The sequence below is a fragment of the Anolis sagrei genome, chromosome 9 (genome assembly GCF_037176765.1).
Source record: "Anolis sagrei isolate rAnoSag1 chromosome 9, rAnoSag1.mat, whole genome shotgun sequence".
NCBI classification, from domain to species: domain Eukaryota; kingdom Metazoa; phylum Chordata; class Lepidosauria; order Squamata; family Dactyloidae; genus Anolis; species Anolis sagrei.
The window spans coordinates 5555679-5581883 of NC_090029.1; the positions used below are offsets into that span (position 1 = coordinate 5555679).

Sequence of the window (26205 nt, forward strand, 5' to 3'; positions counted from 1 at the left end):
TTTGGCTAAAGAAGTATTTCTAAACCTTCCTAATGCCGCAACCCCTTCATGCAGTTCCTCATGTTGTGGTGACCCCCAACAATAACATTATTTTCGTTGCTACTTCCATAGCTGTCATTTTGCTACTGTTATGAATAGTCATGTAAATATCTGATATGCAGGATGTATTTACATTCATTGGACCAAATTTGGCAAAAACACTCCATACGCCCAAATTTGAATACTGGTGGGGATTAATTTTGTCATTTGGGAGTTGTAGTGGCTCCAATTAGAAACATTGGAGGTAAATTTCAGGCAAAATTGGTATGATAAGAAACAAAGATGGCAGGGACCTAACAGAAGCTGAAGAGATCAAGAGAAGGTGGCGAGACTATACAGAAGATCTGTATAGGAAGGATAACAATATCGAGGATAGTTTTGATGGTGTGGTGAATGAATTAGAACCAGACGTCCTGAGGAGTGAGGTTGAATGGGCCTTATTTATTTATTTATTTACTTTACTTTACTTATATACCGCTGTTCTCAGCCCGAAGGCGACTCACAGTGGTTCACAACCAATAAGAACAGCAAAAATTCAATGCAACAGTGTAAAAACAGTTAACAACTTAACACATTACACAATTAATAAGGCAGCAGGAGATGACGGGATCCCAGCTGAACTGTTTAAAATCTTAAAAGATGATGCTGTCAAGGTGATGCATGCCATATGCCAGCAAATATGGAAAACACAAGAATGGCCATCAGACTGGAAAAAAATCAACTTATATCCCCATACCAAAAAAGGGAAATGCGAAAGACTGCTCCAACTTCCGTACAGTGGCCTTTATTTCTCATCATGCCAGGAAGGTAATGCTCAAGATCCTGCAAGGAAGACTCCAGCAAGACATGGAGCGAGAGCTGTCAGATGTTCAAGCTGGGTTTAGAAAAGGCAGAGGAACGAGAGACCAGATTGCCAATATCCGGATGCTGGAGAATGGAGAAAGGCAGGGAGTTTCAGAGAAACATCTACTTCTGCTTCATTGACTATTCTAAAGCCTTTGACTGTGTGGATCATAATAAATTGTGGCAAGTTCTTGGTGGGATGGGCATACCAAGCCCCCTTGTCTCTCTCCTGAGGAATCTGTCCAAGGACCAAGTAGCAACAGTCAGAACTGACCACGGAACAACAGAGTGGTTCAAGACTGGGAAAGGCATACGGCAAGGCTGCATCCTCTCACCCAACCTTTTTAACTTGTATGCAGAACACATCATGCGAGGATGTGCGGGGCTTGAGGAATGCAAATCTGGGGTGAAAATGGCTGGAAGGAACATTAACAACCTCAGATATGCAGATGACACCACTCTGATGGTCGAAAGCAAGGAGGAGCTGAGGAGCCTTCTCATCAAGGTGAAAGAAGAAAGCGCAAAAGCCGGGTTGCAGCTAAACGTCAAAAAAACCAAGATTATGGCAACAAGAATGATTGACAACTGGGAAATAGAGGGAGAAAATGTGGAGGCCGTGACAGACTTTGTATTTCTAGGCGCAAAGATGACTGCAGATGCAGACTGTGGCCAGGAAATCAGAAGACGCTTCCTTCTTGGGAGGAGAGCAATGTCCAGTCTCGATAAAATAGTGAAGAGTAGAGACATCAGACTGGCAACAAAGATCCATTGCCTAGTCCAAGCCATGGTCTTCCCTGTAGTCACCTACGGATGTGAGAGCTGGACCTTAGGGAAGGCTGAGCGAAGGAAGATCGATGCTTTTGAGCTGTGGTGCTGGAGGAAAGTGCTGAGAGTGCCTTGGACTGCGAGAAGATCCAACCAGTCCATCCTCCAGGAAAGAAAGCCCGACTGCTCATTGGAGGGAAGGAGACTAGAGACAAAGTGGAAGTCCTTTGGCCACATCATGAGGAGACGGGAAAGCCTAGAGAAGACAATTATGCTGGGGAAAGTGGAAGGCAAAAGGAAGAGGGGCCGACCAAGGGCAAGATGGATGGATGGCATCCTTGAAGTGACTGGACTGACCTTGAAGGAGCTGAGGGTGGTGACGGCCGACAGTGAGCTCTGGCGTGGGCTGGTCCATGAGGTCACGAAGAGTCGGAGACGACTGAATGAATGAACAACAACAAAAGTGGCTGGGATTTATAGTTCACCTCCAACCAAATGCTTCAATGTAAATGTGCTTACATATCCTTACAATAATAATAAAGTAAAATAATACATGCAATAATAATAATAATAATAATAATAATAATAATAATAAGGTAAAGTAATGGAAATGTAATAACAGTAATAATAGAGTAAAATAATATGTATAATAATAATAATAATAATAATAATAATAATAATAGAGCAAAAATAAATGTAAAAATAATAATAATAGAGTAAAATAATAAATGTAATAATAATAGTAAGGAGTAAAATAATAAATAGTAATAATAATAGGAGCCCCAGTTTTTAACCCACTGCGCCACCGGGGGCATAGGTTAAACCACTGAGCTGCTGAACTTGCTGACTGAAAGGTTGCCAGTTCGAATCCAGGAAGCAGGGTGAGCTTCCGATGTTAGCCCCAGCTTAGACAACCTAGCAGTTCGAAAACATGCAAATGTGAGTAGATCAATAGGTACTGCTCCGGCGGGAAGGTAACGACGCTCCAAGCAGTCATGCCAGCCACATGACCTTGAAGGTGTCTATGGACAACGCAGGCTCTTCAGCTTAGAAATAGAAATGAGCACCAACCCCCAAGAGTCGGAAACGACGGGCGTTAATGTCAGAGGAAAACCTTATTATTATTATTATTATTATTATTATTATTATTATTAACTTTATTTGTACCCCGCTAGCATCTCCCGGAGGACTCGATGCGGCTTACACAGGCCGAAGCCTCAAAACACAGTACAGTAAAACGTAACATCACAATAACAGCAAATCAAAACAATAAACAAAATAACATAACTCCACAATAACTAAGCAAATCAGATAATAAGCAAAAATAACGACAATGACAGTACATCAAGACCTTATTAAAGAGAGAAAACTAATAAATGTAATAATAACAGAGTAAAATGTAATAATAACAGAGTAAAATAATGTAAATGTATCATCATCATCATTATTATTAATGTATTGTTGAAGGCTTTCATGGCTGGAATCACTGGGTTGTTGTAGGTTTTTCGGACTATACGGCCATGTTCTAGGAGCATTCTCTCCTGATGTTTTGCCTGCATCTATGGCAAGGTATCCTCAGAGGTTGTGAGGTCAATTAAACAATTAAAACAGTAGCATAATAACAATCATTATACATCAATAAAACATCTCATAGTTAAAATCAAGATCCAGTCTCATCATCCAATTGTTCCATATTCCTCTGTTCGTTACATTGCCTTTTCAAACGCCTGCTCGAACAACCAGGTCTTCGCTTTCCTCCGAAATGCAAACAGGGAGGGAGCCGATCTAATATCTGTAGGAAGAGTGTTCCGTAGCTGAGGGGCCACCACTGAGAAGGCTCTGTCTCTCGTCCCCGCCAAGCGCATCTGCGAGGAAGGCGGAATCAAGAGCAGGGCCTCCCCAGAAGATCTTAAAGTCCTAGATGGTTCATAAGGAGATACAGGAAGGGTGTTCCATAGCCAAGGGGCCACCACTGAGAAGGCCCTGTCCCTTGTCCCTGCCAAACGCATCTGCGAGGAAGGGCCTCCCCAGACGATCTTAAAGTCCTAGATGGTTCATAAGGAGATACAGGAAGGGTGTTCCGTAGCTGAGGGGCCACCACTGAGAAGGCTCTGTCTCTCGTCCCCGCCAAACACATCTGCGAGGAAGGCGGGATTGAGAGCAGGGCCTCCCCAGAAGATCTTAAAGTCCTAGATGGTTCAGAAGGAGATATAGGAAGGGTGTTCCATAGCTGAGGGGCCACCACTAAGAAGGCCCTGTCTCTCGTCCCCACCAAACGTACTTGTGACGCAGGCGGGACCGAGAGCAGGGCCTCCCTGAATGATCTTAATGTCCTAGTTTAGTCACACAGGGCAGCTATGAGGACCAAGAGCAGTGCATATTTCTATGTTTGTGAGCCATTTGAGTATTTTGGGTCAAGGCTACAATTGTCTGGGGAAAGATTTGTTTACAAATTGGAAGGACTTGGCATTGGGGTGTTGTTGTGAAACACTGGAGGGGCACAGAGCTGGAAATAGGTGGCCAATCTTCAGTCCAAGACTGGGCCAATCCAGTTCTTGACCTTCTATAACAGGCATGGGCAAACTTTGGCCCTCCAGATGTTTTGGATTATGACTCCCACAATTCCTAACAGCCGGTAGGCTGTTAGGAATTGTGAAAATCATAATCCAAAACATCTAGAGGGCCAAAGTTTGTCCATGCCTGCTCTATGAAGACCTTCTGTGAGACCCAGGAGGCATGGATCTGCTTTTTCCTAGGACCAGCGAGTCCCTCCATCTCATGCAATGTCCTTTGTGGTGTTTTGTACTTGTGTTTAGACTCATCCTGCGTCACTCATGCATACTTGAAATTACTCGGATATTTTGCCTGATCATCTGCCAGCTTGCCTTTTGTATTTCGCCGCCGTACATAATGTTTCGGAAAGACAATGAGAGAAAGAGGAAACGGCAGGCCATTCAGGAATCCTGACGGAGCCATTGTTCCAGAGCGTGTATCTTGCCTGTTATAATATTTGAGAGTCTTATCTTTTTCTGGCAGCCAAGGCACTATACGCCAGCTTTCTCTCCAACCTCTGCCCCCCTTTTTAATATGTTTCTCTCTTCTCCTATGCTTTCGGAATGCTGTGCAGTCTATGCCATGGAAATTAATCGTAAGTCTCTGCAGGGAGTTGACAAATCAATTAAATGTTTGTGAACGATGACTTCCTCCCCTTTCCATTGAATTGTGTTATTGTTGTCTCTGCCTCAAACCAAAGGTATCTCTTGCCTTTGCCACCAAAAACCCTAATTTAGTTCAACTCAGAACTATCTAGCTGAGAACTTATACCAGGGGTCCTCAAACTATGGCCCGGGGGCCAAATACGGCCCTCCAAGGTCATTTACCCAGCCCTCGTTGAGGGTCAACCTACGTCTGAAACGACTTGAAAGCACACAACAACAACAACAACAATCCTATCTCCTATGCCCTTGGACATGCATTTGGGGGCCACTTCCTTTTTAATTAGTTTTAATCAGTTTGTTTTTTGATCATTACATGTAGCCCGCCCATTATTACTGTGCCTGTGTATATTGTAATTTTTATTTTGTTATGTATTCATATGTTTTATGTAACTATGATGTTTATTTTTGCGTTTTTGGTTTGTGTTTTGGTTTTTCTTTATTGTAATTGTCATTTCGGCTTGGCCTCATGTAAGCTGCTCCGAGTCCCCATTGGGGAGATGGTGGCGGGGTATAAATAAAGATTGTTGTTGTTGTTGTTGTTGTTGTTGTTGTTGTTGTTATCTCATTAGCCAAAAGCCGGCCCACACTTCCCATTGAAACACTAATAAGTTTATATTTGTTAAAATGGTTCTTCATTTTAATTATTGTATTGTTTTAAAGTGTGTTTTGCACTACAAATAAGATATGTGCAATCTGCACAGGAATTCATTCAATTTTTTTCCAAATTATAATCCGGCCCTCCAACAGTTTAAGGGACTGTGGCCTGGCCCTCTGTTTAAAAAGTTTGAGGACCCCTGACTTATACAGTCCAGTGGCTAAGCCAGTTTGGAAGATTCTGGGAATCCTAGTTGGAAAGTGCTTTTTCCAAGCTGAGAATACTTTGCAATGGAGACATATTTTCATATTTTCAACAATGTGGGAGTACAATTGCACGGGTTGCCCAAACACTTTTGTTAGGTAGTGAACCTTGGTATTTCTGATTTATTTGTCATGTCTGGAGTGAACCGAAGCATTTGTATTGCATTAAAAACAAACAAACAAAACAAAACAAGAGAGAGATAGACCAGAAAGTCAGATATAGAGATTAGATAAATAGAGAGAAAGAATGATAAATAGACTAGATAGATAGAAATAGAGTAGGGAGAGAAAGACATAGTTTACGATATATATATATATACACACACACACACACACACAAACATATATATATATGAATGACTTTATTATCTCTCTCCCTGGTCTATGATCTATCTCAGGCATGGGCCAGCTGTTAGGAATTGTGGGAGTTGAAGTCCAAAACACCTGGAGGGCCAAAGTTTGCCCATGCCTACTTGGGTAGGTTCAGATATCAGAAACCCAGGCAAGGTTTTCATCACAGCCCCTTGAACCCATCCAGTCATGTCTAGTTTGGAAGCTAAGCAGGGTCAAGCCCAAGTCATCCCTGGATGGAGACCACAAGGGATCTTCAAAGAAAACCATGCCAGAGTAACGCCTCACATTTTGGAGAGAGCCATGGCTGCTGGCCAGAGATGATACTGAGATAGACCAGGGTCCAGTGGTCTTAACGGTAGCTGCATTCCCAAGTTTCCAGGTGGGATGTGGGATCTAAACATGGCCTTTGAGTCCTATCGCATCTCCCATCTCATCTGCATTCCCCTAATATACTAAGAACTGCCTGTCTTGTTGGTTGTAAAACTGATCCCAATTCGTGCACAGCTCCATGTGGGGACAACCTTTATGACGAAGATGGCAAACGGCTTCCTCCTTGCATCCCGGGTGCCTGGCTGACTCCGGCCATCATGGCGTGTTACCTCTTGGTCGCCAACATCTTGCTGGTCAACCTGCTGATCGCTGTCTTCAAGTGAGTGTCTTTCTTGCCCAGTGTCTTGAAATGAGTGTTTTTCTTGCAAAGTGAAATCCCATTGCTGTTCCCCAGCTTCATCCAGAAGAGATCTGGCATCCAGGAAGGGGAACATGAGCCAACAGTGTCATGTGGCCGCAAAAAAAGCCAATGGGATTTTGGCCTGCATCAATAGGATAATAGAGTCTAGATCCGTGGAAGTCATGCTCCCCATGCTCTATTCTGCCTTGGTTAGACCACATTTGGGCACCACAATTGAGGGGAGATGTTGACAAGCTGGAATGTGTCCAGAGGAGGGTGACTAAAATGATCAAGGATCTGGAGAACAAGCCCTATGAGGAGCGGCTTAAAAGAGCTGGACATGGTTTGCCTGCAGAAGAGAAGGTTGAGAGGAGGGCCATGGATAAATATGTGAGGGAAAGTCATAGGGAGGAGGGAGCAGGCCTGTTTTCTGCTGCCCTGGAGAGCAGGATGCAAAACAATGGCTTCAAACTATAAGGAGATTCCACCTGAACATGAGGAAGAATTTCCTGACTGTGAGAGAGAGCTATATTATTATCATTATAACTTTATTTGTACCCCGCTAGCATCTCCCAAGGGATTCGATGCGGCTTTCTCTCTGCCCTAGAGTGTGGTGGAGGCTCCTGCTTTAGAAGCTTTGAAACAGAGGCTGGATGGCCATCTGTTGTGGGTGCTTTGAATAATATAAACAACAACAACAACAATACTAAACTTCGGTGTCCTCCTAGATTCAGCGCTGACGCTTGAAGCTCAGGCATTGGCGGTGGCTGGGAGGGCATTTGCACAATTGAAGCTCATGCGCCAGATGTGACCGTACCTCATGAGGTCGGATTTGGCCACGCCTTTGTTATCTCTAGATTGGACTATTGCAATGCGCTCTCCATAGGGCTGCCCTTGAAGATGGCCCGGAAATTCCAATTGGTCCAACGGGCGGCAGCCAGATTATTAACTGGTGGGAATTACAGAGAGCGGTGAACCTTCCTGTTTAAGGAGCTCCACTGGCGGCCGTTTATTTTCCGGGCCCAATTCAAGGTGCAGGTCCCTGAACGGTTTGGGACCCACCTACCTGCGCGACCACATTTCCATCTACGAACCCACAGGATCTCTATGATCTTCTGGAGAGACTCTTCTCTCGCTCCTGCCTGCATTGCAAGTGTGACTTATGGGGACAAGAGAAAGGGCCTTCTCTGTGGTGTCCCCCCGGCTCTGGAATTCGCTCCCCAGAGATATTAGGCAAGCCCCCACACTGGCAATCTTCAGGAGGAATTTAAAAACCTGGTTATTACAATGTGCCTTCAGTGATTAAATGCAAGATACTCCCGGACAAAACTTTGCACAAAATGTCCTTAGAAGCACTTTATTTTATGGTTCGTGCAATTAAATCCTTCCTCATTCCCGGATCCTCCTCCTGATAATTTACATTGTCCTATCCCCCAGTGTTTTAAAATTTTATCCTTGAATCCGGCCCTGCCCATTGAAATCTTCTCTGTTTTTAATACTTGATTTTATATTGTTGTGTCGCTTATTACTGTATATACTTGAGTATAAGCCTAGTTTTTCAGCTCTTTTTTTAGGCTGAAAAAGTCCCCCTCGGCTTATACTCGAGTCAAGGTTATTCATTATTTTACTCTGTTATTATTATTATTTGTAATACATTTATTATTTTACTTTATTATTGTTATGGAAATGTAGTAATAAGAGATATAATAGAGTAAAATAATGTAAATAATGGTTTTCTTGATGTTAAATGACAGCCCGAGCTTCTCGTATGCTTCTGCGAAGGTTTTAGAGTGGCTTGTAGATCTTCTTCTGAATGCGCACAAACAACATTGTCACCAGCATACTAGAGCTCTATGACAGATGTTGTTGTAACCTTGGTTTTGGCTTTCAGTCTGCTGAGGTTAAACAGCTTGCCATCTGTCCGATAGATGATTTCCACTCCGGTGGGAAGGTTTCCATCAACTCTAGGATTCTATGATTCTACATGCCAATATAGAATTGCACATCAGAAGAGACCTTCCAGGGCCATCCAATCCAAGCTTTCCAGCTGAGAGTCAACATCTCCCCTCAATTGCAGTGCCCAGAATTGGACATAGTGTGATTCAGATGTGGTTTGAGCAAGGCAGAATAGAGGCATATCATGGCTTCCCTGGATCTAGACACTAGACTCCTATTTATTTATTTATTTATTGTGTCATCCGCAATCAGAACATTGTATTACATTTCTAACAGAATAAAACAAACAAACAGATTTTTTTAAAAACCCACAGATTTTGCAAATTTGGTAGTTGGTTAAATGTCCTTTGACCAGTATCTGGCCACTTTGAGTGCCTCTGGTGTTGCCGCAAGAAGTTCCTCCATTGTGCTTGTGGCAGGGCTCAGGTTGCATTGCAGCAGGTGGTCAGTGGTTTGCTCTTCTCCACACTCGCATGTCGTGGATTCAACTTTGTGGCCCCATTTCTTAAGATCGGCTCTGCATCTCGTGGTGCCAGAGCGCAGTCTGTTCAGCCCCTTCCAAGTTGCCCAGTCTTCTGTGTGCCCAGGGGGTAGTCTCTCATCTGGTATCACCCACAGATTGAGGTGCTGGGTTTGGGCCTGCCACTTTTGAACTCTCGCTTGCTGAGGTGTTCCAGCGAGTGTCTCTGTAGATCTAAGAAAACTATTTCTTGATTTAAGTCGTTAACGTGCTGGCTGATACCCAAACAAGGGATGAGCTGGAGATGTCTCTGCCTTGGTCCTTTCACTATTGGCTGCAACTTCCCAGCGGATGTCAGGCTCCTATTGATGCAGGCCAACATCCCATTGGCTTTTTTTGCTGCCGCATGACATTGTTGGCTCATGTTTAACTTGTTGTCCACAAGGACTCTGAGCTCTTTTCCCCACGTATTGATGTCTCTTGCAGCAACACCTTCTTTGAAGTGAAGTCCATCTCCAACCAGGTCTGGAAATTCCAGCGGTACCAGCTGATCATGACCTTCCACGACCGGCCGGTGCTTCCTCCTCCCATGATCATCTTCAGCCACATTTACATCATCATGGTCCGCCTCTGCTGCCGCTGCAAGAAGCAAAGGGAAGGGGAGCAAGACGAACGCGACCGAGGGCTGAGTACGAACGAGAAGGGAGAGCGGTGTAAGGGGGGCGGCCGGGTAGAGTGTCCTTTTGGAGAAAGAAGGGTTCAGTTGTGGTCCTCTGCAAAGAGCTCCTTGCAAGTAGAAAGAAAGCAGAGCAAGGGGCAGGTTGGGCTGGGGCAAACCTCTCTCCCTGCCCCTGTCAAGCTCTGCTTTTACTTGCAGGGATGCTTCTGAATGTGAGGAAGAACTTAGAAAGGGAAGCATAAAAATCTTTTGTAAAAAGTACCTTCACTGCCCAAAGCTTTGTTTAGAAAAGAAACAGGTGGTTTTTTTAAAAAAAATGATCTTCATTGAAAATTAAGCTTAAAATAAAAAGTCGATTTTGAAAGTGGGAGAATATTAAATTCAAAGAAAAGTTTGAAACTTAATAGAAAAAAGTGGGGCATAAGAGGGGATAAAGAAGAAAAAGAAAAAAAGAGAAAGGAAGAAAGAAAGGAAAAAAGAAATAGAAAAAAGGGTAAAACGAAGGGTAGTTTTCACTATGAGTTTATTTATTTACAACACTTCTCACCCCCGGTGGCGCAGTGGGTTAAAGCACTGTGCCGGCAGGACTGAAGACCGACAGGTCGCAGGTTCGAATCCGGGGAGAGGCGGATGAGCTCCCTCTATTAGCTCCAGCTCCTCATGCGGGGACATGAGAGAAGCCTCCCACAAGGATGATAAAACATCAAAAATCATCCAGGCGTCCCCTGGGCAACATCATTGCAGACGGCCAATTCTCTCACAACAGGAGCGGTTGCTCCTGACACAACAACAACAACAACAACAAAAAACCCCGAAGGGGACTTAGAGCGGCTTACAAGTAAAAAGTAAATACAATATATTATATTATTATCAGAGCACAATATTAATATTATACGTTACATTGTGCTATAACATTATACTGTAATGCTATTAGTAATATTACATTTAATATAAAATATATAATTACAGTATTACTAGCTGCCCTCCTGCCACGCGTTGCTGTGGCCCAGTCTGGTGATCTGGAATATAAAGTAATGAGAAAGTATTGGTTTCTAAACAGTATTTCTTGCTGTTTATTTGCCGGTGTTGATGTTTGCCTCCTCTGGAACACGCAACACATAATTGCCCTTGTTTAGGGGTCCCTTTCAAATCTATGGTACTATATCTGTGTGTGTGAATCATATCTATCTATCTATCTATCTATATCTATGGCTGGATGGCTCTTTGTCAGGAGGGCTTTGATCACGTTTTTTTGCCCTGGTAAAGGAGTTGGACTGGATGGCCATGGGGGTTCTGTGTGGGAAATTTGCCCCAATTCTGTCGTTTGTGGGGTTCAGAATGTGCTTTGATTGTAAGTGAACTATAAATCCCAGTAACTACTACTCCCAAATGTCAAGGTCTATTTTCCCCAAACTCCATCTGTGCTCATATTTGGGCATATTGAGTATTTGTGCCAAGTTTGGTCCAGATCCATCATTGTTTGAGTCCACAGTGCTCTCAGGATGTAAGTGAACTACAACTCCCAAACACAAAGGTCAATGCCCACAAAACTCTTTGTGTTTTCTGTTGGTCAGGGGAGTCCCGTGTGCCAAGTTTGGTTCAATTCGATTGTTGGTGGAGTTCAGAGAGCTCTTTGATTATAGGTGAATGATAAATCCCAACAACTACAACTCCCAAATGACAAAATCATAAATTTTTGATTGATGGTCACTTCTTGTGTTGTGAGACATTTTGTTGCCAAATTTGGTGTGATTTCGTTCATTGGTTCTTTTGTTTTTAAGGTACTCATTACGCACAGAGCATTTTTATATATGTAGATATTATTAGTAGTAATATATTGTATTACATTTTAATATTATTACTATTATATGTATATATAACATATTATATTGTATTATATTATATAATAAGCTGGGGGGGGGGGGGGGCTCCCAACTGGTGACACTTCCAGGTTTAATTTTGCCAAAGTTCTATTTTTGTCTTTAAATCTTTTTTGTTTGTATAGCATTGATTTCTTATTTTTCATCCTGTCCTTTGAGTTTCTTTTAATTTTCCTTTATATAAATTCCTCTGTATTCCTTTTTTAGAAATTCCATATTTTTCCCCAGTCTGTTTCCTGGTGTTGTATGTTGTTCTGTGCAAGTTTTGGGGTGAGGAGGTCCATATTTATGATATCCATCACTTTCAGAATCCATTTTTCTATAGTGGGTATTTTTGGTGTTTTTCCATATTTGTGCCAGTGTTATTCTGGCTGCCGTTATTAGATACATTGAGGAATATCTTATTTGTGTTCTTGTTCATTTCAAAATCTGTAATCCCAAGTAAGAAGTACTCAGGCTTGAAGTCAAATCTCAGGTGTTTCAAGAATTAGCATCCAATTTTGTGCTTGTCTCAAGTCAACCTTCCTAATGTCGCAGCCCCTTAATACAGTTCCTCACACTGTGCTGACCCCCAACCATTACTTTTGTTGCTACTTCATAACTATACTTTTGCTACAGGTATGAATCTATATATATATAAATGCTCTGTGCATAATGAGTACCTTAAAAACAAAAGAACCAACGAACGAAATCACACCAAATTTGGCAGCAAAACATCTCACAACACAAGGAGTGACCATCACTCAAAAAATTATGATTTTGTAATTGCTGGGATTTATAGTTTACCTAAAATCAAAGAGCATTACGAACCCCACCAACGATGGAATTGAACCAAACTTGGCACACAGAACTTCCATGACCAACAGAAAATACTGGAAGGGTTTGGTGGGCATTGACCTTGAGTTTGGGAGTTGCAGTTCACCTATATCCAGGGAGCACTGTGGACTCAAACAATGATGTATCTGGACCAAACTTGGCACAAACACTCAATATGCCCAAATACGAACACAGATGGAGTTTGGAGGAAATAGACCTTGACTTTTGGGAGTTGTAGTCACTGGGATTCACAGTTCACCTACAAAGAGCATTCTGAACCCCATGAACAACAGAATCGGGGCAAACTTCCCACACAGAACCCCCATGACCAACAGAAAATACCTAAGGCCATCCAATCCAACTCAGGGCAAGAAAATGTAATCAAAGTCCTCCTGACATAGATATAGATAGATAGATAGATAGATAGATAGATAGATAGATAGATATGATTCACACACAGAGAGATATAGTATCATAGATTTGAAGGGGACCCTTAAAGAAGGACAATATGTTGCATGTTCCAGAGTAGGCAAACCAGACACTCTCCACATCAACACTGACAAAGAAACAGCAAGAAATACTGTTTACCCACAAGCATAAGGAGATCGCATATATTAGAAACCAACACTTTCTCATTAATTTATTTTCCAGATCAACAGACTGGGCCACAGCAATGCGCGGCAGGGGACAGCTAGTCATAATATAAATATCTGATATGAAAGATATATTTTCATTCACTGGACCAAATTTGGCACAAATACCTGATATGCCCAAATTTGAAGACTGTTGGGGTTGGGGGGATTGATGTCATTTGGAAGCTGCAGTTGCTGGGATTTATAGGTAACCTACAATCAGAGAGAATTCTGAACTCTACCAACAATGAAATTGAACCACTTGGCACACAAAACTCCAATGATCAACAGAAAATACTGGGTCTGGTAAGCACTGATCTTGAGTTTGGGGGTTGTAGTTCACCTACATCCAGAGAGCACTGTGGACTCGAATAATAATAATATAATAAAAGTAGGTTTTTGTGGGTTTTTTCGGGCTATAGGGCCATGTTCTAGAGGCATTTCTCCTGACGTTTTGCCTGCATCTATGGCAAGCATCCTCATATATAAACCCATTGTCCTAATTCCAACAGACCTCACTACCTCTGAGGATGCTTGCCATAGATGCAGGCGAAACGTCAGGAGAAATGCTTCTAGAACATGGCCCTATAGCCCGAAAAAACCCACAAGAACCTAGTGATTCCAGCCATGAAAGCCTTCGATAATACAATATAATAAAACTTTATTTATATACTGCTCTATCTCCCCGAGGGGACTCAGAGCAGTTTCCAAGTAACATCATCAATACATACAGAGTAAACAAAATAACCATAAGATTAACAAAACAATATAAGCATAAAAATTGTTGCCATATCACATATATATTAAAAGTAATCTTGCCTGTTCAAGGCAATTTAAAAGGTTGGGCCGAGATTAGTGCAAATTCAAAAATTCTAGGGGCCCTGGGAATTAAGTGCAGTGCTATAGCGGGCAACAACAATAATAGTTACGGGTTTATGGCTGTTCATTTCCGGGGCCTATTAGAGGAAGTGACCTGGGTAATTGGTAGGGATAATAAGGCCATATTCAACAATGTCTAGGGCTGAGCTAGAACTAGTCATTCTCAAAAGCTTGTTGAAACCACCAGGTCTTCAAGTTCTTACGAAAGGAGGGCAGGGATGGGGCCTGTCTAATTTCCTTGGAGAGGGCATTCCAGAGGTGGGGGGCCACCACTGAAAAGGCCCTCTCTCTCATCCCCACCAACCATACCTGTGAGGGTGGTGAGAGCGAAAGGAGGGCCTCCCCGGAAGATCTTAGATTTTACACTGGCTTTCTCAACTCGTTCAGAACATCACAGAAGGAGATGCAATCGCAGAAACAGGCGGGGCCCGAAACATTTAGGGCTTTATAGGTCATGACCTGCAACTTGAATAGTGATGATTCTGGACCAAACTTGGCACAAATACTCAATATGCCCAAATGTGAACACTGGTAGAATTTGGGGAAAATAGACCTTGACATTTGAGAGTTGGAGTTGCTGGGATTTAAAGTTCACTTACAATCAAAGAGGATTCTGAACCCCACCAACGAGATAATTAAGCCAAACTTCCCACACAGAACTCCCATGACCAACAGGAAATACTGTGTTTTCTGATGGTCTTTGGTAACCCCTCTAGCATCCCCTCACAACCCCCCAAGGGGTCACAACCCCCAGGTTGAGAACCACTGTCTTAAGTGATATGGGCAAACAAGAGGGCAGGAAATTCTTCAAAAGCCTAGATTTGAGAATGAAACGAAAATACATGAACACATCCCTCCCCTCTTTTCTTATAGAGCTGTTTCTAAATGACGAAGAGTTGAAAAAGCTGTATGAGTTTGAGGAACAATGCGTGGAAGAATATTTCCGTGAAAAAGAGGATGAAGAACAGTCTTCCAATGATGAACGGATTCGAGTGACTTCTGAAAGGTATTGGATTAAATTATTTTTCTAGGTTTTTCCCCATTGGCAGTGAATGGGAAACAGAAGCTCCAAGATGAGAGCAATCTGATCCAGTACTTTGGTCTGCAAAGGCCACTTTAAGTCTTAACTCTGAGAGGAAAGCCAGATAAGACTAAATAATAATAGTAATAATATTTATGGGTTGCCGTGAGTTTTCCGGGCTCCATGATCATGTTCCTGAAGCATTCTCTCCTGACGTTTCACCTGCATTTATGGCAGGCATCCTCAAAGGGTTTATATATCTGTGGAAACCTCACTTGCCTGATTTCCAACAGACCCCTCAATCTCTGAGGATGCCTGTCATAGATGTGGGTGAAACGTCAGGAGACAATGCTTCTGGAACATAGCTAGACAGCCCAGAAAACTCACAGCAACGCAGTGATTCCAGCCACAAAAGTCTTCAACAACACAATAATATTTATCTTTTCAAGATCTCTTTGAAGACTGAATTTTGAAAGTTTTGTTAGAGTTTTGTTAGAAATGTTCACCACCAGAATTTTAGCAACACTTTAGAAACAAAGCACCAGCGCCCTCTAGTTTTGTAAGTACTCTAGAACCATTTAGAACCATGGATTGCCCATGCCTAACGATCTATGTTTTTGAATGTAATCACTGAAGTAAACTTAAGACAAAGTGAGAGGAGAAAAAACAGAGGATTAATTGGGTCCTTCTTTGCTTATTGTTCCAGACTGATCATTTCAGTGCAGAAGATGCCTCACAGACCAGATCTAGATTGCTGAACCCATCTTTTCTCTCCTTTTTGAATTCTGTAGAGTTGAGAACATGTCTATGAGATTAGAAGAAGTGAACGAACGGGAGCACTTCATGAAAGCCTCGCTGCAGACAGTCGACCTCCGGCTTTCTCAGTTGGAAGAGCTTTCCAGCCGAATGGCCAACGCTTTGGAAAAACTGGCCGGGATCGACAAGGCTGAGCTGACCCACACTCGTTCCAGAGCCTCCTCCGAGTGCGACGTGGCTTACCTCCTCCGTCAGAGCAGCGTGAACAGTTCGGATGGCTACGGCATGTTCCGGTATCATGGCGATGAGCTTGTCTACGACGACTTGCCCCCCGCCCCGATGTCCCCGGCTATGGCACTGCGTAAAGCGGACTCCAAGCTGCACCTGTCTCCGGAACGCCAAGGAAGTCTCCGCTCCACTTCAAGCCTGAGTGCAGTGGCTGCTTTGGACCACGGCAGGCACACCTTAGACGTTGCACAGACGGTTGGCGGACTCCATATGGGGGACAGGCCAGACCACAGCAAGAGTGAAGGGACCATATCCCAAACCTTCAGCCAAACAGATAGTGCTTTAAGTGGGCAGTCCAGAAGGAGGTCAGACCTCCCAAACGCTTGCATGGCCCTTGAGAGGACCAAACTGGAAGCCACCATCTCCTACCCCTTGGACAAAACTCGAGCCATGAAGTACTGCCCTTCAGAAACGTTTGACGGTTGTCAGGCGACCATGATGAAATCCAGGAGCTATATATTTGCACAAGGTGGGAAGATGGTAGGAGGCGTGAACAACTGGGCCATTGTGGACCACGAGTACCAGACCATCATGGACCAGGTGTGCCCCGCCACGGTTGAGCAATGGACGGCCGAATGGAAGTACGAGCTACAGCAGAAGCTGGAGGACGAGCCACCTCCCGAATACCCCGGCATCGTGTCCGAGGCAGAGATGCAAGCGGAGCGGAAACCGATGCTGACCGACACCGAGGACGACAGTGACGCTGGTGGTGAAGTCGTGGGCCTCAGTGCCTCCCACCCATCTTCGCCGGTCAGTAGGAGGACGGACAAAGAGGACCAGCTTCTGGTGAACTCTGACCGGACTTACGAGTTCCCATCCATCCGCTCAAAGAGTTTGCATGGCCATTCACGGAAAGCCAAGTCCGTTAAAGACAAGCTAATCAGGCCGGGACATGCCAGCAGTGTCAGTAGTCTCGTGGTCACCTGTGGAAACGCGACGGAAGAGCCCAAAACGAACAAAGAAAATGCCTCCGGCACAGAAACGGAGTGCTAAAATGGCCTTTCCCCACCCTCACCAAGTATCTGGCTTTCTCGACTCGGTCAGAATATCGCAGAAGGAACACACATTGCTCGATGAGCTAATTGGCCTTGGGTCGTTTATGGTGTTTTCTTTTGCAGGCGCATCGGCATCCTCTTCTTTCTGTCTTTGGATGAAGAGAATCACATGCTCCGTACGAATGTGGCATGGAGTCTCTTGTTTCAATTAGGCACCAGATTCAAATGTCGATAGGATGGGGGTGTTTTAATATTTGTCATACATTTTTAAAAAATATATATATCTAAAACAACCACAAAAATGACCATTTATTCCTAGCACTTTTATAAGTCATTCATTGGACCTGAAGGATCCCCTGACTTCTTAGTGGTCCATCCCACCTTGGTGAAAAAGTTAGGGTGCTCTTTGTTGACTGTGGGGGGGGGGGGGGGGAATGGCCACCTGTTCCTCTTCCATTGCCTATTGATGGCAGTTTAGTCCCATAATAATAATAATAATAATAATAATAATAATAATAATAATACTTTATTTATACCCTGCACCATCTCCCCCAAGGGGACACGGTGCGGCTTACATGAGGCCATGCTCATCGATACAATACAAATAATATAACACAAAAGCATTGCAAAATACATAAAATGCAAAATCATTTTATCATGACATCAATATGTGCACACTGACCTCAGTTTAAGTTTAAGAAAGGAGATTCCATCTGAACATGAGGAAGAACTCATGTGAGAGCTGTTCAGCAGTGGAACTCTCTGCACCGGAGTGTGGTAGAGGTTCCTTCTTTGGAGGCTTTTAAGCAGAGGCCGGGTGGCCATCTGTTGGGGATGCTTTAAATGTGATTTTCCTGCTTATTGGCCGAATGGAGTTGGACCGGATGGCCCACGAGATGTCGTCCAACTCTATGATTCTATAATTCTATATAATTAAACTGTAATGTTCGTTTGTGGGATTATCATAACTCAGAAACCACTGAACTAATTGCTGCCCAATTTTGCCACAAGACACCTACTAACCCAAGGAGTGACCATCACTAAAAAAACTGATTTTGTCATTTGGGAGTTGTAGTTGCTGGGATTTATAATTCACCTACAATCAAAGAGCATTCTGAACTCCACCAATGATAGCATTGAACCAAACATGGCACACAGGACTCCCATGAACAACAGAAAACACCAGAAGGGTTTGTTGGGCATTGAGCTTGAGTTTGGGAATTGTAGTTCACCTACCTCCAGAAAGCACGGTGGACTCAAACAATGATGGATCTGGACCAAACTTGGCACAAATATTCAATGTGCTTAAATATGAACACAAATGGAGTTTGGGGGAAATAGACCTTGACATTTGGGAGTTGTAGTTATTGGGATTTATAGTTCACCTATAAATCTTCACTCTTCATCAAAGAGTGTTCTGAACCCCAATGACAGAATTGGGGCAAACTTCCCACACAGAACCCACATGACCAACGGAAAATACTTAAGGCCATCCAGTCCAATTTCCTTCACCAGGACAAGAAAACATAATCAAAGCCCTCCTGACAAAGGGCCATCCAGCCATAGATATAGATAGATATATATGATTCACACACAGAGATATAGTATCATAGATTTGAAAGGGACCCCTAAAGAAGGACAATGATATGTTGCATGTTCCAGAGTGGGCAACCCAGACAATCTCCACATCAACACTGACAAAAAAACAAGAAATACAGTCTTCCCACAAGCATAAAGAAATTACATATATTAGAAACCAACACTTTCTCATTATTTTATTTTCCAGTTCACTAGATTGGGCCACAGCAACATGTGGCAGGGGATGGCTAGTGAATCTGTAAGTTTAGGTGATGCTGGAGTTAAAGGTGCCCAAAAGACAGAAGTTTGACAAGCTCAGCATCTAACTAGACATCTTACATCCACCATATAAAGAGCAGATGGGTTTTAACTGGAATAGCTATTCCTGGAAGGGCAATGCAAACTATTGGAACCGAGAGGGAAAGGATGCAGAGCCCTTTCATTTGCTCCCACTTCCAGTGACCACCTCTTCAACATTTCCAAATACATGCAAATGTGCATTCAGACTTAGGGCCCGTCCAGACAGTACCTTTATCCCAGGAGCTTTCACAGGAAACAGGAAGGTGGCCAGACGCCATTCCCTGTAAACGCGGAAGCAATTGCTACAAAACACAAAAACATGAGGTTTCCAGGTGTGGGAATATTGCATTTTGAGCTGAATATGTGGATCTCCACATGTCTGTATGTCCCTGTATGTTCCATGGAAACCGGGGGGAGTCATTTTTGCACATGCGCTGTAGCGTCTATTTGCTTTTTGGGGGGGGGCCTTATTAAGTCCCTTCCACTGTGTTTTCCAGTGTTTTTATGAGTGATGGTCACTCATTGGTCTGATAGGTGTATTTTATCCAAATTTGGTGTCAATTCGTCCAGTGGTTTTGGAGTTACGTTAATCCCACAAATGAACATGACATTTTTATTTCTATAGATTATATTGTATTAATATTAGTATTATATTGTATTAAATTATAATATGCTAGCCATCCCCTGCCACGTGTTACTGTGGCCCACATGGGGGTTCTGTGTGGGAGGTTTGGCCCAATTCTATCGTTGGTGGGGTTCAGAATGCTCTGTGATTGTAGGTGAACTATAAATCCCAGCAACTACAACTCCCAAATGTCAAGATTCTATTTTCCCCAAACTCCACCAGTGTTCACATTTGGGCATATGGAGTATTCGTGTAGAGTTTGGTCCAGATCCATCATTGTTTGTGTCCACAGTGATCTCTGGATGTAGGTGAACTACGACTCCAAAACGAAAGGACACTGCCCACCAGATCCTTCCAGTATTTTCTGTTGGTCTTGGGAGAACTGTGTGCCAAGTTTGGTTCAATTCCATCGTTGGTGGGGTTCAGAATACTCTTTGAGTGTAGGTGAACTATAAATCTCAGCAACTACAACTCCCAAATGACAAAATCAAATGTTTTGAGTGAAGGACATCCATCAGGTTGTTAAGTGTCTTGTATCCAAATTTGGTGTCAATTTGTCCAGTGGTTTTTGAGTTCAGTTAATCCAACAAACAAACATTACATTTTTAGTCATATAGATTATCTTGTATTAATATTAGTATTAGTATTAAATTGTATTAAATTATAATATATTATCAATATGGTATGTATATATGCACATATTATTAGTATAGCACATTATTATTATTATTATTATTATTATTATTATTATTATTATTATTTTAGAACGTTCTTCTCTACCTCCATGGAGGGACTCAGAACGGCTAACAGCAAAATTCAATGCCATACAATAAATAATGTCATAAAACAAATAAGTTCTAAAATACATATAAAACAATTAATCCCTGTTCAAAACAACATCCAACTCAGTCCAAAACGTTGTGGTCAAATAGCAATTAGTCTGTATCAGATCATCCATTGATTTGCAAATGCCTGACTCCAAAGCCAGGATTTTAGATGCTTCCTGAAGGACAGGAGAGAGGGGGTGGACCTAATCTCGCTGGGGAGAGAATTCCATAGCCGGGGGCCACCACAGAAAAGGCCCTGTCTCTTGTCCCTACGAAACGGGCCTGCGAAGGTGGTGGGAGTGAGAGCAGGGCCTCTCCGGAAGATCTTAAAGTCCTTGATGGTTTATAGGGGAAGAATATTTATTTATTATTTATTTATTTCTTGCATTTATTGACCGCCACTCTCAGCCCGGGGGCGTTTTATATGTTTGTTCCTGATTTATGCCTTAAGCGATCCATCGTTGTCCGAGTAAGATTGTCTTCCAAGATCGGTGTCCTGGCGGTGGGTACGTAGGTGACTGGGGAGCCCTCTTTTTGATCTGCATCTTCTCCCGCAGTGAGGGCATCGGTTTCCAGGTGGAAAGTCATCCTGGTTGGGGTTGGCTTGACACACCTTCCTCTTGGCACGTTTCTCTCTTTTGCCCTCTATTCGTGCCTTTTCAAATTCTATAGCACTGCTAGTCACAGCTGACCTCCAGCTAGAGCACTCAAGGACGAGGGCATCCCGGTTTTCGGTGTCTATGCCACGGTTTTGAGCCCATCTTTAAATCTCTGTTCCTGTCTTCCAACATTCCATTTTTCCATTCTTGAGTTTGGAGTAAAGCAACTGCTTTGGGAGAAGGTGGTCGGGCATTCGGACAACGTAGACGGTCCAGCGGAGTTGATGGCAGAGGACCATCGCTTCAATGCTAGTGGTATTTGCTTCTTCCAGAACGCTGACATTTGTCCGCCCGTCTTCCTAAGAGATTTGCAGGATTTTTCAGAAGCAACAAGGGATTGCCTAAGTAAGTAAGTAAGTAAGTACTAAAAGGGTTTCCCCCCTTATAAATACAGCCACCTTTGACTTGTAACTTGCACCGAAATGGAGAAATCCTTCCTCCAAAAAGCCACTTTGGGGACTTTTTGCCCTCAGTCATTAAAGAAGCAGCCGAAGAGGAACCAGGTGTGATTTTTAGGAAGAGAAGCAGAAGTTGTTTTATCAAAGCGGAAGAAACTGAAAAGGACTGCTGTTGTATCCAGAAACTCCCATTGAAACACAGTCCCAGAATTTGATTTAAAGCAACTATTTGGGATGGAATGGAGTCTCCCAATCTTTCCAAGTTGATAGTGTCAAAAGGCAATTACACTGTTGGTGCTGTCACGCGCTGGGCCTATAGCAGTTGGCTTTTGAACAGGACGTGCTCTTTGTGCTCAGGGGGAAGCCGGGGTGCTTGGCTGAGAGGCCCTAAGGATTTTCCTATACAGAGTCTTTAGAAGCTTGAAAGGTTTTAAAAAGTCCTTTATTATTGCTTAAATCTTCAACAAACAATCAAATACTTCTTAGATCTTCAACAAATTAAACAAATGCTTCTTAACTTGTCTCCAAAGGGCAGGCACCTTGCTTGGAGAACTATTTCTTTCTTTAACAAGGAAAACCCTTTTTGACCCTTCCCGGGCAATCTGTTTTCTAAACTTTGCTGGTGTGGGTCCTGCTCCCGGCTCCAAACTGCTTCTTGGGTCCCGAGTAGACCTACCAGTCAAGGCTTTGTAGATTTTCCAGCTGGAGTCCTTTTGGATTTTCTCCACAATGATGTGGATCTGTATTTTTAACCCCAACAAGGGTTGTGCTGTAAAACTGTTTTCCTTAGAAGCTTTAAGGCTGTTTCCCCCAGATATTTCCCCCGGATGTTGTGAGAAACGAAGCTTCTCTACAGGTGGGAAAAGCTCACGTCCTGTAACTGGGCTTCCAAACTGAAAGACTGCCTGAAGTCTTTCTTTTCCCTCCCAGAGCCCTGGGGAAAGGGGCGGAACTAAAAAACATAATGATGATTGATGGGTTATTGTCCCTATAATTGCAGAGCAAGGGAAACCACCTTATTGCATAATGCATGGAACCTTGGAATACATGCAAACACTCAATAGAAAGAAAATGAAGTTGGAGCTCCTGGTACAACCATACCAGCACATTGTCATTCATTAACTGTATATCTAAGGTAAAGTTTTCCCTTGACATTAAGTCCAGTCATGTCCAACTCTGTGGGCTGATGCTCATCTCCATTTCTAAGCCTAAAAGCCTCCAAGGTCACGTGGCCGGCATGACTGCATGGAGCGCCATCACCTTCTTGCCGAGGCGGTACCAATTGATCTACTTACATTTGCATGTTTTCAAACTTCTAGATTGGCAGAGGTTGGGGCTAACTGCAGGAGCTCACCCTGGTCACCAAGTTCAGTAGCTCACTAGTTTAACCCACTGCACTACCAGGGGGACCATGGTACAATATAATAATCTATAATAATAGTATTGTGCTATACTATTATATAGTATAATATATATAGTATAATAATAATATAATAATTATATAGTATAATAGTATTGTGCTATACTAATATATAGTATAATAGAATAATATACTATTATACTATTATATAATAATCTATATAAATAAAAATGTAATGTTCATTTGTGGAATTAACATAACTAAAAAAAACGCTTGACGAATTGCCGCCAAATTTGGCCACAAGACACCTACTAACCCAAGGAGCGACCCTCACTCAAAAATATTGAATTTGGCATTTGGGAGTTGTAGTTGCTGGGATTTATAGTACACCTACAATCAATGAGCATTCTGAACACCACCAATGATGGAATTGAACCAAATGTGGTACACAGGACTCCCATGACCAATAGAAAACAGTAGAAGGGTTTGGTGGGCATTGACCTTGAGTTTGAGAGTTGTAGTTCATCTACATCCAGAGAGCACTGTGGACTCAAACAATGATGGAGCTGGTCCAAACTTGGCATGAATATTCCATATGCCCAAATATGAACACAGATGGAGTTTGGGGGAAATAGACCGTGACATTTGGGAGTTGTAGTTACTGGGATTTATAGTTCACCTACAATCAAAGAGCATTCTGAACCCCACCAACGAAAGAATTGGGGCAATCTTCCCCACAAGTGACCATCACTCATAAAAACACTGAAAAACAAAGCAGAGGAGACTTAAAAAACAAAAAAAAATACATTGCAATGAATGTGCAAAGCCACATACATACACACACACATATATAAACAAAACGCAGATACACAGACTGGGCCACAGCAACGCGTGTCAGGGGACGGCTAGTCTATATAAATAAAATGGTAATGTTCATTTGTGGAATTAACATAACTCAAAAACTCCTGGACGAATAGACACCAAATTTGGACACAATGCGCCTATCAGGCCAACGAGTGACCATCACTCATAAAAACACTGAAAAACACAGCAGAAGAAACTTAAAAAGCCAAAAAATAAAAAAAATACATTACAACGCATGTACAAAACCACATATAAACACATAGGCACATACATACACACACAAAACACATATACACAGACTGGGCCACAGCAATGCATGGCCGGGGACAGCTAGTGTATGCCTATACTTCCAACAACAAAAAACTATTTTATAGTATTTACTAGCCGTCCCCTGCTACGCGTTGCTGTGATCTGGAAAATAATGAGAAAGTGTTGGTTTCTAATATATGTAATTTCTTTCTGCTTGTGGGTAAACAGTATTTGATGTTTTCTTGCCCTGGTGAAGGGAGTAGGATGGGATGGCCTTAAGTATTTTCTCTTGGTCATAGGGGTTCTGTGTGGGAAGTTTGCCCCAATTCTATGGGTGAACTATAAATCCCAGTAACTGCAACTTCCAAATGTCAAGGTCTATTTTCCTCAAACTCCATCTGCGTTCATATTTGGGCATATGGAATATTTGTGCCAAGTTTGGTCCAGATACATCATTGTTTGAGTCCACAGCGCTCTCGGAATGTAGGTGAACTACATCTCCCAAACTCAAGTTCAATGCCCACCAAACCCTTCTAGTATTTTCTGTTGTTCATGGGAAAACAGTGTGCCAAGTTTGGTTCAATTCCATCATTGGTGGGGTTCAGAATGCACTTTGATTGTAGGTGAACTATAAATCCCAGCAACTACAACTCCAAATTGACAAAATCAATTTTTTTTAGTGCAAGCTGTCCAAATTTGGTGTCAATTCGTCCAGTGGTTTTTTAGTTCTGTTAATTTCACAAACGAACATTACATTTTTATTTATATAGATAACAATTTGCCTATATCTCAATCAGCAAAAATGCTTATTATATTATTATTTTTTATAACAGATTGCATATACTTACATCAGAAAAATCATACTATTATTATTATTATTAATTATATTTATCTATAACAATGTCCATCAACAAAAACATCATCATCATAATCATAATCATCATCATAATCATTATTATTATTATTATTATTATTTGAAACACAACAAGATGAGTCCACAGCAAACAAGATCCACAGATACTCTACTGGCTGTTGTATTGGATCACACGTCGGATACTTCCCAAGTGTCTAGGACTATGTGATGTATCGGTGAATAATGCATCCAGATCCCAGTAAGGTGGCCTTTTGCAGCTGGCAGATGGTAATTTTGTCAGCGCTGATTATATTTAAGTGCAGGCCAAGGTCTTAAGGCACTTCACCCACTGTGCCGATCACCACTGGGACCACCAGGACCACCTTGTGCCAGAGTCTTTGCAGTTCGATCTTTAAATCCTCATATCGTGTCAGCTTTTCCAGTTGTTTCTCTGCAATCCTGCTGTCACCTGGCAACATCGATGATCCATACTTTGTTTTTTAACACCATTGTGAGGTCAGGAGTGTTGTGTTTCAAAGCTCTGTCAGTCTGAATTGGAAAGTCCCAGGAGTTTGACTTGTTCATATTCTGTAACTTTTTCAGGCTTGTGATCCCACCAGTTCTTTGTCGCAGGCAGATGGTATTTATGGCACAAGTTCCAATTAATCATCTGATCAACAGTGTTGTGCCTCTGCTTGTAGTCCTTCTGTGCGATCTTCTTGCAGCAGCTGAGGATGTGATCTGTTGTTGTTGTTAGTATTATATGCCTTCAATCTTGCTATCGAAGGCTTTCATGCCTGGAATCACTGGGTTGCTGTGATTTTTCTGTGCTATATGGCCCTGTTCCAGAAGCATTCTCTCCTGACGTTTCACCCACATCTATGGCAGGCATCCTCAGAGGTTGTGAGTGTTGGAAACTAGGCAAGTGGGGTTTATATATCTCTGGAAGGTCCAGGCTGGGAGAAAGAACTCTTCTCTGTTTGAGGCAAGTGTGAATGCTGCAGATGGCCACCTTGATTAGCATTAGTCGTGTGGGGGTTGGCGCTCACCTCCATTTCTAAGCCAAAGAGCTGGCGTTGTCCGTAGATACCTCCAAGGTCATGTGTCCGGCATGACTGCATGAAGCACTATTACCTTCCTGCAGAAGCAGTACCTATTGATCTGCTCACATATGCTAGGTTGGCAGAAGCTGGGGCTAACAGCGGGAGCTCACCCCACTCCCCGGATGCAAACCTGCGACATTTTGATCAGCAAGTTCAGCAGCTCAGCAGTTCAACTCGCTGTGCCACCAGGGAGTTTTTTACATTACATTTACATTATTTTACTCTACTTTTATTATTTTATTACATTTATTATTTTACTCTATTTATTATTGTTATTACA

The 26205-nt window shown here is 42.6% G+C and overlaps 1 protein-coding gene across 9 annotated transcripts in view; it reads left to right on the forward strand.

The window, feature by feature from the left end:
• The window catches only part of TRPM1 (transient receptor potential cation channel subfamily M member 1), a 188486-nt gene extending 171075 nt beyond the window's left edge, over positions 1-17411 (forward strand). For 5 of the 9 annotated variants that reach the window (XM_060755791.2, XM_060755784.2, XM_060755785.2 and 2 more), the window contains 5 exons: positions 4775-4795; positions 6582-6726; positions 9650-9852; positions 14923-15055; positions 15862-17411. In XM_060755791.2, coding sequence (XP_060611774.2) covers positions 4775-4795; positions 6582-6726; positions 9650-9852; positions 14923-15055; positions 15862-17107 — 1748 coding nt within the window. In that variant the 3' untranslated portion in view covers positions 17108-17411. The other 4 variants (XM_060755786.2, XM_060755789.2, XM_060755793.2 and 1 more) reach the window with 2 other exon arrangements.
• Positions 17412-26205: the final 8794 nt, after the last annotated feature.